This window comes from Filicampus tigris, chromosome 13 (assembly GCF_054856515.1).
Source record: "Filicampus tigris isolate MCC_2025a chromosome 13, RoL_Ftig_1.0, whole genome shotgun sequence".
Taxonomy (NCBI): domain Eukaryota; kingdom Metazoa; phylum Chordata; class Actinopteri; order Syngnathiformes; family Syngnathidae; genus Filicampus; species Filicampus tigris.
In genome coordinates, this window is record NC_141229.1 from 8,480,781 (window position 1) to 8,494,288 (window position 13,508).

Sequence of the window (13,508 nt, forward strand, 5' to 3'; positions counted from 1 at the left end):
TTTTTAATCTTGCTCCGACACCGGCTGGGGAAACAATGGCGGTTTCTGGAAGCGCTGCTCGTACGCTTGCTATATGGCTTTTCTTATCTGCGTGGGCCCAGAGGCAGAGCCAGCGCGACGACACAAATAGTTGCTGAATCGCAAAACAAGTGTGGCCGCACACACTAAACGCACAACTCCCTGCGGTGTGTATCATCTCCCGGGGGGATAAACGACAGCTTGCTACCTCAGGTGCTGTTTGGCGAGGTAAACACGCCGAGGAACAAGTCTTAAGTCCTCTCCAAAGTCCTGATAGGATGCCGCGGCGCAGTATGTAAATCAGACGCGCGCCCCCCTCCTCAATTATTGAGCACATTAAGACGACAAGTACGCACAAGCGAGTACAAACGCGAGTGAGACAATCCACACACATGGCGCGAGCTGCTTGTTTTTCCTGCACGTTGGACGGTAATCTGCTTCCTAGCTTGTAATACCTCCCGTAGCAACTCATCAGTAATTAAGATCCTGCCTCCAGAGGTGGTAAAAAGTACACACCTCTGTACTTAATTAGAAGTACAGATTAAAGTACAAACTTTGAAATGCACTTATGTTCAAAAGTGTGTGTACTGTATATATATATATATATATATATATATATATATATATATATATATATATATATATATATATATATATATATATATAAATTGAAAAAAATGGACGTGGTTTTCACAGGACCGCGACGAGATATATATATATTTTTTTTTTACTGTGAATTATATGCAATACTTATATTGATATCTTAGCATAATGAAAACAACTTTTCTGCACACAAACTAGCTTCCCTCTTTTATTTATACAAAAAAAGTTTTCTTATGAACTGACTAACAAAAAAAATGCTAAAGTAGCTAACGATAACTACTGAAAGAATACACCCGACCTGGACAATGTATATAAAAAGTCTACACACCTACTGTTTTAAATGCCAGGTTTTTGTGATGTTTTGTAAACTTTTTTCGCCATCATTTTGATCTTTAATCTGCACAACTCCGTTGATTTAAACAAAAAAAGAAAAAATTCTGGGATGAAAAGTAAAAATAAACAACTGAAATAATGTTGTCGCACAAGTGTACACACCCTCTTATAACTTGAGTGTGGCAATGTTCAGAATTAAACAATAACAATGAAACACAATTAGCAAGGGAGTCAGCACACACATGCCACCATTTAAAGTGCCTCTGATGAACCCCCTCAAAAGTTCAGATGTTCCAGTAGGCTTTCCCTGACATTTTTTGTTTTCTAGCCGAAACCTGAAAGTTTTGTGCAAACATCGACTACTCTTTGGAACTGTTCAGAATTCACTCCACCTTGACTAAGGCTCCAGATCCAGCTGAAGAAAAACAGCATGATGTTTCCATGCTTCACGTGTGCTTTTGGTGTTGAGCTGTATGTTTGCGGCAAACACACCTTTTGGAATCAAAGCCGAAAAGTTCAAACTTGCATTCGTTGCCCCATAACACATTTTTCCCACGTGTTGGAGCCATTTGTTTTTACTTTAGTTACTTCCCATCATCGCCGGCCTCCGGACGAACTGAAATCAGGAATGAAAAAAATAATAATGCAATTTTGAACCCACTGGCATCCGTCTTTTGACACACAAGACCGAGCCTTTGCACCGGCCGGCCGCAGGTTGATTTACTTGTAATGAGCTGAGGGGAGGCGAGCAAGATGTGCTGCTCTGCCGTGACCAAATGACCATTTAAACATTAATGGGGCTGCCGCGTTAGCCGTGACCATTATGTCAACAGCCAGCTCGCGTGGCCACAGGTGCCACGTCCGCTGCAAGCAGTAAATCTTGATGTTGCAGCATTTGGGGCTTCCCGCAACCAAAAAGGAGAAATAGCACGTTATAATATTTTATTCAAACATCAAGTAATAGCTTCATTCGTCAGAATGTAAAGAATTAAACAGTTTATGCATCGTGATTTAATGCTGCAATCCAGTTCATTCTGTTGCTCCTTCTGGTGTGCCAGCTTTGGCCACCGCAATTTTCAACACTTTAGATTGGTCAATAGTTTGTAAAAATAACACCCACACGTGTGGACTGACACATAGTTGAGTGATTTGTGAAAAATTGTGAAAAGTGGGACATAGGAGGTTTTGGCACAATAGTTTAGTTTGACAGTAAACCAAAACTGGCAGTGGCATTGGAGTCTCTTTTATGAGTAACTGTTCATAAGTTGCCAAACTTGCTTATTGTGAAGTGAGCCACCATACAGTGCTCGGATCTCAAGTTTGCTCTCGCAAATCAAAGCAAAGTATCAGCCCAATGACCGATCGCATTTTGAAAAATGCACAAGTCGGGTCAGTCTTATTGCAGCGTATGGTAGCGTATCATCAATTAAAAAAAAAAAAAAAAAAGAAGAATTTTCTTCAGTCGCCCCCCCCCTGAAATATTTGAAAATTCAGCTCCCAAAGGCCGTTTACCTCAACAAAATGAAATTTGGTGGGCATATCTATTATGAGTAGACCCACAAAAAGGTCTCGAGAACCCATGCCTCAAAATACACAAAAAGACTACCGTTGTGGTTTGAAGCAGCCAATGTAGATTTATTTTATTTTCCATTGGCAACGATGATTATAAAAGAAAACTTGTCCAACAGATTTTGTGTGATTGCAACCAAATTTAAACCATGAGTGGCACTAAAATGTCAAACATTTGAAGCATGTGGGCGGAGCATGGCGCCAAAGCTTGCTAACTTGCATATCGTCAGCCTCTTAATATAATGGCCAAAGTCATATTTTGACTTTGACTATTTTGACATATTTGCCTTAAACATCTCCTCAGGATGTTGGCCACCTCTGCTCAAATTGGTTGCATCCTTAGTTAAACAGATTCTTCAATTCTACGCCTGAAATGAAATACATATAAGATAAAGCAAAATGTGGTTCCATTTTTCGTGTTTTCTGAAAAAGTGAAAAAATTATTTAGGCGGTTATTTTTAAAGGGTGAAGATATCACATTAAACTCTAAAGTTGGGTTTGGAAATTCCGCCGCTGAAGCCAATTTCACCTTGCATTCAAGACTTTTTGTGGGCATGTCTATCAAGAGCGGACCCACAAAAAAGATCTCAAGAACCCGTGCTTGAAAAGTCTCAGGAAGTCTGCCATTTTGGTTGAAAGTGAAATTTTTGATGTTCGAATTTAGACTAAAGCAATTTGCAGGGGTCCTTTAAAAGTGAACTTCTGCAACAGATTTTGTCGGACTACAACCAAATTCGAATGATGTATAAGCAAACCTGAATTGCGATAATTTTGAGATTTTGTCAAAGCAAGCGGATGGAGCATGGCAGCAAAGGTGGATGACTTGGACCATACAGTGCAAAAGTCAAATAACTCAACCCCGCATGGTCCTATGTGTGATGAAAATCCCTCCTGAGAATTAAATGCATATAAGTACACAGACTGAGCACAGCCAATAACAGCACTCCAATTTCTTTCACGGGTACTCTGTACGGCACACTTCCCAACATTCGCATAACCCCCGGTAGTCATGCGGCCGTTCATTTCTGCTCGCAGCTGAAATCCAGGTTGCAATTTCAAAAAGATTACATTTCCAAGCGCGGAACACACCGTCACTCCCGCAAACAAGTAGTTTATACACCAAAATGGACCTTTCCCTCTCTCTGCTCTCCTTCCCAGTCCAAACTTGTAGGTTTGCTCTGATGCAACACTGCAGTAACGCAAAAGTCCCCGGCGAGTTGACTGCAATAAAGGCGACCACAATAAGGAGGCTCGGTGGATTTTGCCGCCTGGTGAAATAATGAATATACGATTCGCAGCCTGAAGCCGACGGCTGCAAGTGATCTTTCATTTCAATCTGCATATCAAACGAAGCCTAACCTTCAACAGGCTACTCTTGAAACATGCATGATGCTCATTATCTACGAATCTCTATAGAGACCCGACATGTTATACTTTGTTTAACTTGGATGTTGTGCCCGTGTTTGCGGGGCCCCGGCAGCTAATGCGTTTGAATTCCGTTTCAGGCGTGTCACTGCTGTGCAGTTTACCAACGCAACAAAAAAAAATCTCCTGGGAATAAATTAACAGATAATGAAGAGCCTCCCCCGCTGACTCATAAAACTCCCTCCACTCCTTCATATATATCCTTGAGCCCTTAAACAGCACATCGGGAAAAAGCGGCGCACTTTTGATTCGGGCGGATGGGAACCGAGAGAGGGCGCGTGACGAGATTAAGAGGAAAGCGCCGAACGCTCTGTCAATTTGGAGCATTTGATCGGAACATATATTGGGAGGCGCTGTGGGGAAAGCTTCCCGTGCGCGTTCATTTTTCGAAAGGAATCATTTGGGGTTCACCAATAAAACGGCTGATACGCTTGCTTGTTTTTATCTCACGGGTGTTTTCATTGCATTTGTTTGTTAGGCGGAATTGCACACACAAAAAAATAGAAGAAAAAAAAAAACAACAACTGCGGAGGCGAAGGCAAGGATTCCCAAATGGTGGTTAAAAGTGTAATTGCGGTTTGGTACAACAACAGTGTTCATTCCACCATCTTTGTGGAATTTTCTCAAAAACATGGAATGAGCATTTCAAATGCCCTTAAAATACTCCATTACAAATAAATTCACGGAAAGAATTATTGACTGCTGAAGTACATGACCTTTTTAGGGCAAGTTTGAAATATCACAGTTAATTTTGACCCGTTGACGTGTGGGAAGTTGGTGGATATTTTTTAACTGAAACTTGTCAGCCAATAAGCGAAGGGGGTTCCCCGAGTTAAACCGTTTCACTACTTCTAATTTGAAGGTGTTTTTTTTTTTTTTTTTTACTCGATTTTCTGTGGGCGATATCACACACAAACATTCCCCCGTTTTTTCTAACAAAAAAAGTAAATATCTGCGGAACCCATCGTCCGATTTCCAAAATTCTTGTTGTCGTTGTATTCCGATTGAAGTGGCCATTCCAACTGACTCAGCATTTTGACATTCTGTCATTTTTGGAAAATCTTTTACCATAATTGCTATTATGGGCATATTTTTTTTTCACCAACTAAAATTTAAAGAAGTACAATAGTTTTGCAGTGAATATGCAGTGGTGCCTGATTTATGAGCATTAATTACATCTGTGAATTTTCTGTGTTGCATTTTGATTTGGGGTGTTCCGATTCCAATCATCCATGAATGAGATCAGCCGATACCGATTCCAGTGACCTGGCGATATCGTGTTTTTGTTTGCCGAGTCCCACCGGCAGTCACGACTCAACTTATGTTGTAACTATCGAGTCCAGCCAAGATAAAGTGTTACATGTACAGTCTTAGGACAGGCATCCTGCTGTCTTCGCCTTCAGGCTGTCTGTCTTTTCTTTCTTTCTTTTTTTTTTTTTATCATCACAGCACATACTGACAATCTGGAAGTCCGCCATGTGTAGGACGCCACCGGAGGGGGTTTTGAGGGAAATTGTGTCCCCACAGGTTGGAACATAACACAATGGGCCTCTGGGGTGTGGCAGACTATCTGCTATTGTGAAATGGGTGCGATTGATGTGCAATATCCCCCCAAAGTGTCTACATGCGGTTGAATCGGTGTAATTTGCAGGCTGGTTCAACACTTATGTGGAGTGAAAATGGATGAATTAATCAGATGTAAAATATAGTTGGGCAATCCGTTCTGTGAATCCAGCCCAACTTTGATGTTTGAGATCAATTTTATCCAGTGAAATTACTGCAGACGCTTTGGGGTATATATTGAAGAAAAAAAAAAAAAAAGAATACTAAAACTAATAGAAACTAAAATAAAACGAAGCATTTTCGAAAAAAAAAAAAAAAAACATAATAAAAACTAACAAACGTGCTCTACAAACTAACTTAAAAGTAACTTCATTTAAAAAACAAAAGGCAAAATGAAATAAAAGCATAATCAAAAATCCGAAACCATTCTAACTCTGATCTGCATAGTAAAATACATTTAATAATCAACATCTCTGGTGTGTATGACATATTGCATTCTTGTGTAGCGTCGATGGTTGCTTTCTTTGCAATGTGATCTTGGTAACATAACGAGGTGGGGAAATCAACCCAAACATATGTTTTTTTCCAGAATATGTTCCCAGCAGGCCCACTAGTTGAAACACGGCATTCTGATTGATTTTGCGTTTGTGGAATATGAGGTAAGCAGCAAAATCCACCCATTTTTAGCCATCTCATGGCCGGCCATTTTGTCATTTCTGTCAACCAAAAATGACATCACAATTACTCAGGGCCCAGGTAGCGACCAATCACGGCTCAGCTTCAGAAAACAGGTCAGCCGTGATTGGTCGTTACCTGAGCCCTGACTCGTTGTGATGTCATTTTCAGTCGACAGAATTGACAAAATGGCCGCCAACCGGAGACGGCTGCAAAAGGGTGGATTAACTCTTATTTCTCAAACGCAATATTTATCAGAATGCCTTGTTTCAACTAGTGGGCTTGCATAGAACATACCGGTATTCTGTGGCGGGGTGGGCGGCCACAAGGAGCGCTTTCGGACTTTCAGGAGACGACGACGCAAAGGCGGCTTCTTGACTACGCTCCAGAGCGCGCGTCAACCGTCCGCCACTCACCGATGGCTTCTGCGTAAACCTTTGATAATCTTCAGTGTCTCGACGCGGATGTAATTGGACAGGCTGGTTGGCGGTGGAGGTAAACCGCTGCGGGCTCGCACAGCATCTGCTTGTAGATGTTAAATGCCAAGCTTGGAGGACGGGCCAAAGATGAGACAACTGTGCTGCGATGTTTCCTAACGGCTGATGGCGAGCTTTTAATTGAATTGAATCGGCTTTTTCTCCCTTTTGTTTGGTTGCTTCAAACTTTTGAAGCTGTATTATGCACTGCACTTATTGTACTTTGAAGTGTTTTACAGTACCTGTATTTGATTTTTGGATGGTTGTTTTTAAAATGTTTAGAAAATATTTTTTAGATCTTACTACACAATAGTTCCCATGATGTTTTTTTTTTTTGCTTACAATAAATACACCAAATTACAGTATATATATAAAAAAAAATTAAAATAATAAAAAAACAAAACTAAAATGAAGCAAAAACTATGATGAAGATCCCACGGCAATTACAACCCTGTTTTCCACTGCCGTGAAAGGCAGTTTTTTTTCCCCCCACCTCATTCCTGTGTCCATGACCAGTTTGAAACATACCCAATCTCTGAGTTTCCGAGGTAGTACCAGAGGCGGACGACAGCTTTATGACAGTGGAAAGACAACAACTGGAGTATTTCTCACTTCTCCTACCTTGTTTTGTTAAAAGCAATTTATAAGTCCCAGCAGATGTCTTTGCACATTATCTGTTTGCGGGAGGCCTCGTTACCGTGTGAACATGAACACAGACAGCCATGTCTCGCTTGGATGGGTTCCGCGTGAAAGGCAAAGGCTGATACGTGCCTTCTCTGTTCCGCCTCTGATCTGCCAGTTTTACGGAAGTTGTGTGAAAGGGGCTATCGCGATGGTCAACCATTCACAGCCACGTTCAAAACAAGGGCAGGTTCCATGTCTTTAGGGCCGTGGAAGGAACCAGGAAAGAACTACATGACATCTATAGAAAACACTGAATGCACAGTATTGTACTGTCTATACGATAGGTGTGTGCCTTTAAGAGGCGGGGCCTTGTGGGATGGCATGTGACATCGGCGAGTGTGTATATTGTCGCTGTCCTGTGAAAAACACTTATGTCCAATTTTTGATTTTTTTTTTTTTTCAATTTTCACATTAATGCAATGTCTGTAACGCAGAAACAGCATCCACGTAAAAATAAGAAAATTGAAAAAATTTTAGATCTTTTTTTCACATGACAGCGACAATATGAGATGTGGCCATGAGTATGCTGATTATTATTATTATTATTATAAGTTAATGAAAAAACGTATTCCTAAATTGAAGACACGTTTTTTCAGCAAGCCTCAAATTTACAAATTTACCACACAAGATATTAATAATCATGCTCAACAAAACCAAGACTAGAATAGTATTAAGTGCTGAACAAACTTTCCCAACGTCACGTCGATCATGTTAATGCACCTACAACGATATCATCATCCTGAAACTCAATCTGAATTACACTAAGTGGGGGCCTGAAGAAAACACAGGCACAGACTATTATATTAAACTATACTGTATTTACAGTAATATTATATTTATTATACGAATTAATTCATGAAAAATCAAATAATGTTCCGAACAGCGGGTCAGATATAGAAATCAAATCTTAACTTTGTTGTATCGTTCGAGTCCTGGTCGTGATCGTGAAGCTGACAATTGCCTTTTGAAAACGGAAAAGCCGAGCTTCAAAACCTTGCAAAAACTCCGAATAACACAACTTTTCTCCTGAGCGGTTTGTGTTGCTTAGACTGACAACGCAACCTGGACTTCGGCATGTTTTCTCGACATGAGATGATCTCAATTTAGTTGCCATCGATCTGGCTTCGGCCTACAAGTGAGCTGCAAAACGGCCCCCGGTGATAAGCTTTGCTTTATTATCCATGACAAGAATCATTTGAGGGAAGCGAGGAGGGAGGAGAGCCTCGCAGCATGTTGTTGTTTTTGCCGCGGCTGCCAGACGTTTGTTTGGACAGCCTTCAATACCATCCAGTGTTCAGCCAACAGATTAGTCCAGCATTTCCTCAAAGGTTTTACATACAACAACTGAACGGCTCATTGTGTTTATTTAGCCTCGGTGTGGTGACGTAACGTCAAAATAAATAAATAAATAATAATAATAATAATAATAATACTGTATTAAAACGCTTGAAACAGAGGAACCGCCAAAATCAAATTCCTCAAAGGTTGTACAATTTGTACCAAATTTCTGGGGTTCCCTTTAAAATTGAGTCAGCAGATGCCACAAGACATCAGATCAGCGAGAATCAAAGGATGAACCCTGCACGTTTTTTTTCTCAGCAGTTATTATTGTTTTTTTTCCACACGTATTGTTAAGGGAAGAAGAAAAAGGAACACAAGAGGTTCTGTAAAGTGAATGCAATTAAAGCTTCATCAGCTCAATGTGTGTTATTACTTATCAAAGTTAAAAGGGAAGTTTGCCATTTTCACAAGAAATCACTTTTTTCATATTTGTTCAGTATTTATGACTAGACAGTAGTAGCTGATCAATATTATCTGCCTTACGGTGACCTTTGACCCTCTTACTACAGAACAGCACCTTATTTGTAATGGGACAATACTGAATGTGATCTGTTTGAAGTTTTATTTTTGGGGAGGCCTCAGGCGTGTGCCAGATAAATAAGTCCCGTCGTCTTTCTCTGGTTGATTTTCCTCTGCCACGGTGGTTTATTTTACTATTTAACTAGAGGCACAAAATGGATTCACAGGCGACTTTTTTTTTGTTTTGTTTTTTTAAATATGGATCGTGTTCCTCATACTACTGTCAAGTCAATTACTTTTTTAACAAATATGATAAAAACTGTATTTGGGGGGGATGCTAACTCTCCCTTTAAGATAGCATGAGTTATTGTTTTTAACATTATTAACATTATAACTTCTTTTTGCATTTTGTTTTCGTTGTTGAAGCTACTTTGAGTATTTTCTTGTTTTTTTGTTTGTGGTAATAAGTGGTTGTTTTTACTAGGGTCCGCCTGACTGATATTTTACAATTTTTGGCAGGATAAAATACAGATTACCGATTAAATGGCAGATTAATTACAACATTAAAACAACATCATGCATGATATGTTTTTGATTTTATTATGATTATGATTATGATGATTATTATTAATATTATTGATTGATGGATTGATTGATTGATTTTTAAAACAAAACATGACTTTGGGTTTTGAGTAAAATAGTGACATTCCAGTCAATTACTTGCACAGCTTGTATTTCCCAATCAAGCATTGCTTGTAAAAGTTAAGATTTACTTTGTTTTGAATGACAGGTCCATAGAATGACCTTATCAACAAATTTCATTATACAGTATACTGTATACGTCTATCATATAGATTTATGTGTAGTAAATAATGAGACCAGTCTTACTTGTGTAAATGTTTTGAGTACATAAAGGTAAAAACAATTATGTCTGATTATTTGGGCCGATGTCAGGCCCTAATTTTTATATTGTATGACTGTTAAAAATGTTAAAAATTGTACTGCAAATTAGATATACTGGATTAACAGTGCTTAATTTCTTTTACACAGAGAGTGTACTGCCAATTTTTACCTTCATCATTTGTCATTCAAAAGGCATTTTTACTTTTTTGGTTTTCATGGTAAATAATGACAGTGATGAACTTTTTTTTTTAGGTAGTTCGGAATGCAAAAATGTCACTTCAAGCGATGCTTTACATTTTACAAAGGTTTTATGATAGTTTGACCCTAGATGATAGATTAATTGAATTTCCATTATTTCCTGTGGGTAAATTGCTTCTAAATCTGAGCAAATCGGATTACGTTGAGTTCAGAGGCCCCATTGTACTTAATAGGTGATAGTGAGCATACAAGTTTTTCTACCTTGAATGCAAGCAGAGCATGAAGTTTATTTGCTTTTTTTAAATTTTTTTTTTTTTTATTATTATTATTTTTTTTTAAAGCCTCACATCTCCGCAACGGATGTTTCTCGCTCACCAGCTGGAGGTTAAAGCAATTAACTTCAACGTGTCATGACGATGCTATGACACACACCTGCAGGCAACACGCTCAGGAATACTTAATGATCCTCAACCCCACCCCCTCCTTTCCCCCAACCCGCCCTCTTCTAATCGATATTCGAATGTGTTCTTCTCCAATCAAGCAGGACAATAACAATGTATTAATTGCCTTGTTGGAGTTCAACTTCTTCTCTCTTAATTGCCTATTTTTTTTTGCGGCGCAATGTAGCGAAGCCACGGGGAGTTCATTGGGGTCTGTGCAACCGTTAGATAAAAGCAACCCAATCCAAATGAAATCTCAATCAAGTGAGCAAAAGAAGCAGAATCAGTTGACAGCTGAACAGATGACAAAATTCCCATTGGTCACACATATACACCGGTGAATAGACAGTCATGCAACACATGGTCACAACTGCTGCAACCAGCATTCCCACCGGTGAGAAAAAAAAAGCCGGGCATGCACTTATTACGCCTCCCCGTCTTACCGTCTAAACGCCTTCCGCCTCATTTTGGCCGCATGTGGATCCCTCCAGAGTCGCATGCATTTCCTCTCATTGTGACTGAAGACTCGCTGGGCATGCACACGGAGTGTAAGTGAGGATTGAATGGGAACTGGAGGGAGGAGGAGGTATACGCCGAGAAGGGGAGGGCTAATGATGAAGAGAAGAAGAAGATGAAGAAGAAGAAGAAGAGGGCTTGGAGGTGGTTGGTGACACTACCAGGAGGGGAGGAGGAGTGAAAGTGTCTAACCTCATGTCACGTTGCGTCTCTCCATCACAATCCTGGTGGGAAGAGAGGAAGAAGAGGATGGGCGGGGCGAGTGATTAGATTTATTTGTCAGGCAGATTTATGTGCAGGAGCTCCTCTCGTGTGGCGTTTAACGAGCTCTCATGTCCCGTCAAACAAACACATCCATTATCCCTCACCTGACCGTGTCACCGGTGAAGACAACGACAGCAGCAACGGCAGCGGCGCGCGAAATAACAGATGAGCAGCATAGGAAAAGGAAAATGCTGCGCGCTGCAGAATGGGAGAAGAACCCGAGGGTGGGAGGCAGACTCGGGTAGAACAGCTTTTAATAATACATAATAGAAGTGCAGTGAATCCCCGTTTATCACGGGGGATACGTTCCAGACCCACCCGCAAATCTGCAATATGGAGAGCATCGAATTTTAAAAATATATTTATGGGTCATTTATATAGTTTTTTCAATAATGGTAAAAATCGAATACTTTTACTGATATAAGTATCATTAGCCACAAATGTTCGCATGTTCCCTTTTTTTTCTTCGCGTTATGATTGGATGCCATTAGAGAAGGCCTTGACAAAAAAACAACTTTATACTATACCAAAAATGGCACGTTCAAAAGATGTGTACATGCACCACATGACAAGAGTTTGCTCCTGTAAACAAATGGCACAAATGTGAAAAAGGTCAACATTACACTCATTTGGAGTCTCTGGCGATGCTAAGCTAATGTCCACGCTCTCCATTACCTATAACAGTTGCCCCTGCCAATATGACCGCCATGTTGGCATGCCTGTTAGCATGCCTGTTAGCCTGCTGTAGTTTTACTGTATGTGACAACGGCGGGAAAACACAGAAATAGATGCACAAGTCTCTGTTTGTTGATTGTGCCCCGACGTCTGGAAACAACAACGGCCAATTGTGGAACTAAAGGACTTTAACAACTGTTGTACAAAAGTGCGTTATAACTATTTTCTGTCTGTTGAATCTGGAAACCGTTGAATCGAGGTCCCACTGCGTTAAGTATTTCTGTATTTAAATGCATTAGCTAACACGACAAAAGTCGTCGTAGAGCAATGAAATTTGTCCCTTCAAAATAGATTTTGAGCACAAAAAGCCAATAATACCTCCACAGCAATACAAAATGTATTGAGTTTGTTGGTTTTGTATGAATGGGCGTAAACCTGCTGAACTTTATTGTACGCTAGCTTTAGTTTTTAGTGCAGAACCATAACTTATCACCCTGTCAAAACCGACACAGGCAGCCAAGGTCCAAAATAAATGTCCAGCTTTTACTAACACATCCGCCATCAAACCTTCTAGAATTTTATGATCTTCATCACAAGAAGGTCAGGAGGATCTCTTCGTTTTTATATGTGTCAGATCTTGCACTTATCCTCAGAATTTATAGGATTATTTACAGCTCACAATATACTATAGAGTGGTGATGCACTATACTGTGCTTGTGAGTGTCTGTGTATGTGTGTGAGAGAGAGAGTGTGAGAGAGGTGCGACAAGGCGCCGTATGGACGTCACAACCACAACAGGATGAGTCATACACCGGCTGAATGGGGCTACGCTCGCTAATCCATTCTTTCCGTCCCAGTGTCCTTCCTCGTGTGTGTGTGTGTGGGTTTGGGTGTGTCTGTGTGAGTGTGTAGGGTGGATGAAGGGAGAGGATCAGCATTCCTGGAAGGCATAAATGACGAATCACGATGTGTAGCTCGTGGATGCGGACAATCAGGAAGTTAATTTAGCGAAAAAATGCCAAATGCTTCCATTTATTTGTGCTGTGGGTCACTTTAAGATACAAACCCTCAAGCAAAATGAGTGGATGCATTTAAATTTGCATATTTTCTTTATCAGCTGCTGTTAACTTCAATTTACTAAGTATGTATTCTAAAAAATACATTTGAAACATTGCATTGGCCTTTGTGGACTCACTTTTGGGGGCCACCATTTTAAGTCGTTTTTCAAATTCACAAGAACGTGTATTGTATTTGCCAGTTCTGGCTTATTTATGCAGCTTGATTTACTCGCAAAACACCGCGGTGAGTAAATAGTAACTAGTCAACGACAAGCTACATATCGTCGCAGTCGGGCGGAATCCTCGTA

General features: G+C 40.2%; 2 protein-coding genes across 4 annotated transcripts in view; one reads left to right on the forward strand and one right to left on the reverse strand.

Annotated features, from left to right (window-relative positions):
* Nucleotides 1–13,508, forward strand: part of wdr25 (WD repeat domain 25) — a 100,122-nt gene that overhangs the window by 64,585 nt on the left and 22,029 nt on the right. The gene's annotated exons all lie outside the window — the stretch shown is intronic.
* begain (brain-enriched guanylate kinase-associated) overlaps nt 1–13,508 on the reverse strand; it is a 133,800-nt gene that overhangs the window by 32,093 nt on the left and 88,199 nt on the right. The window contains exons 1-3 of one of the 3 annotated variants that reach the window (XM_086048902.1): nt 11,572–11,642; nt 11,396–11,427; nt 11,131–11,295 (exon numbers count right to left, since the gene is read on the reverse strand). In XM_086048902.1, coding sequence (XP_085905028.1) covers nt 11,131–11,295; nt 11,396–11,400 — 170 coding nt within the window. In that variant the 5' untranslated portion in view covers nt 11,401–11,427; nt 11,572–11,642. Of the gene's footprint in view, nt 1–11,130; nt 11,296–11,395; nt 11,428–11,571; nt 11,643–13,508 lie in introns of those variants that run through there. The other 2 variants (XM_086048901.1, XM_086048903.1) reach the window with 2 other exon arrangements.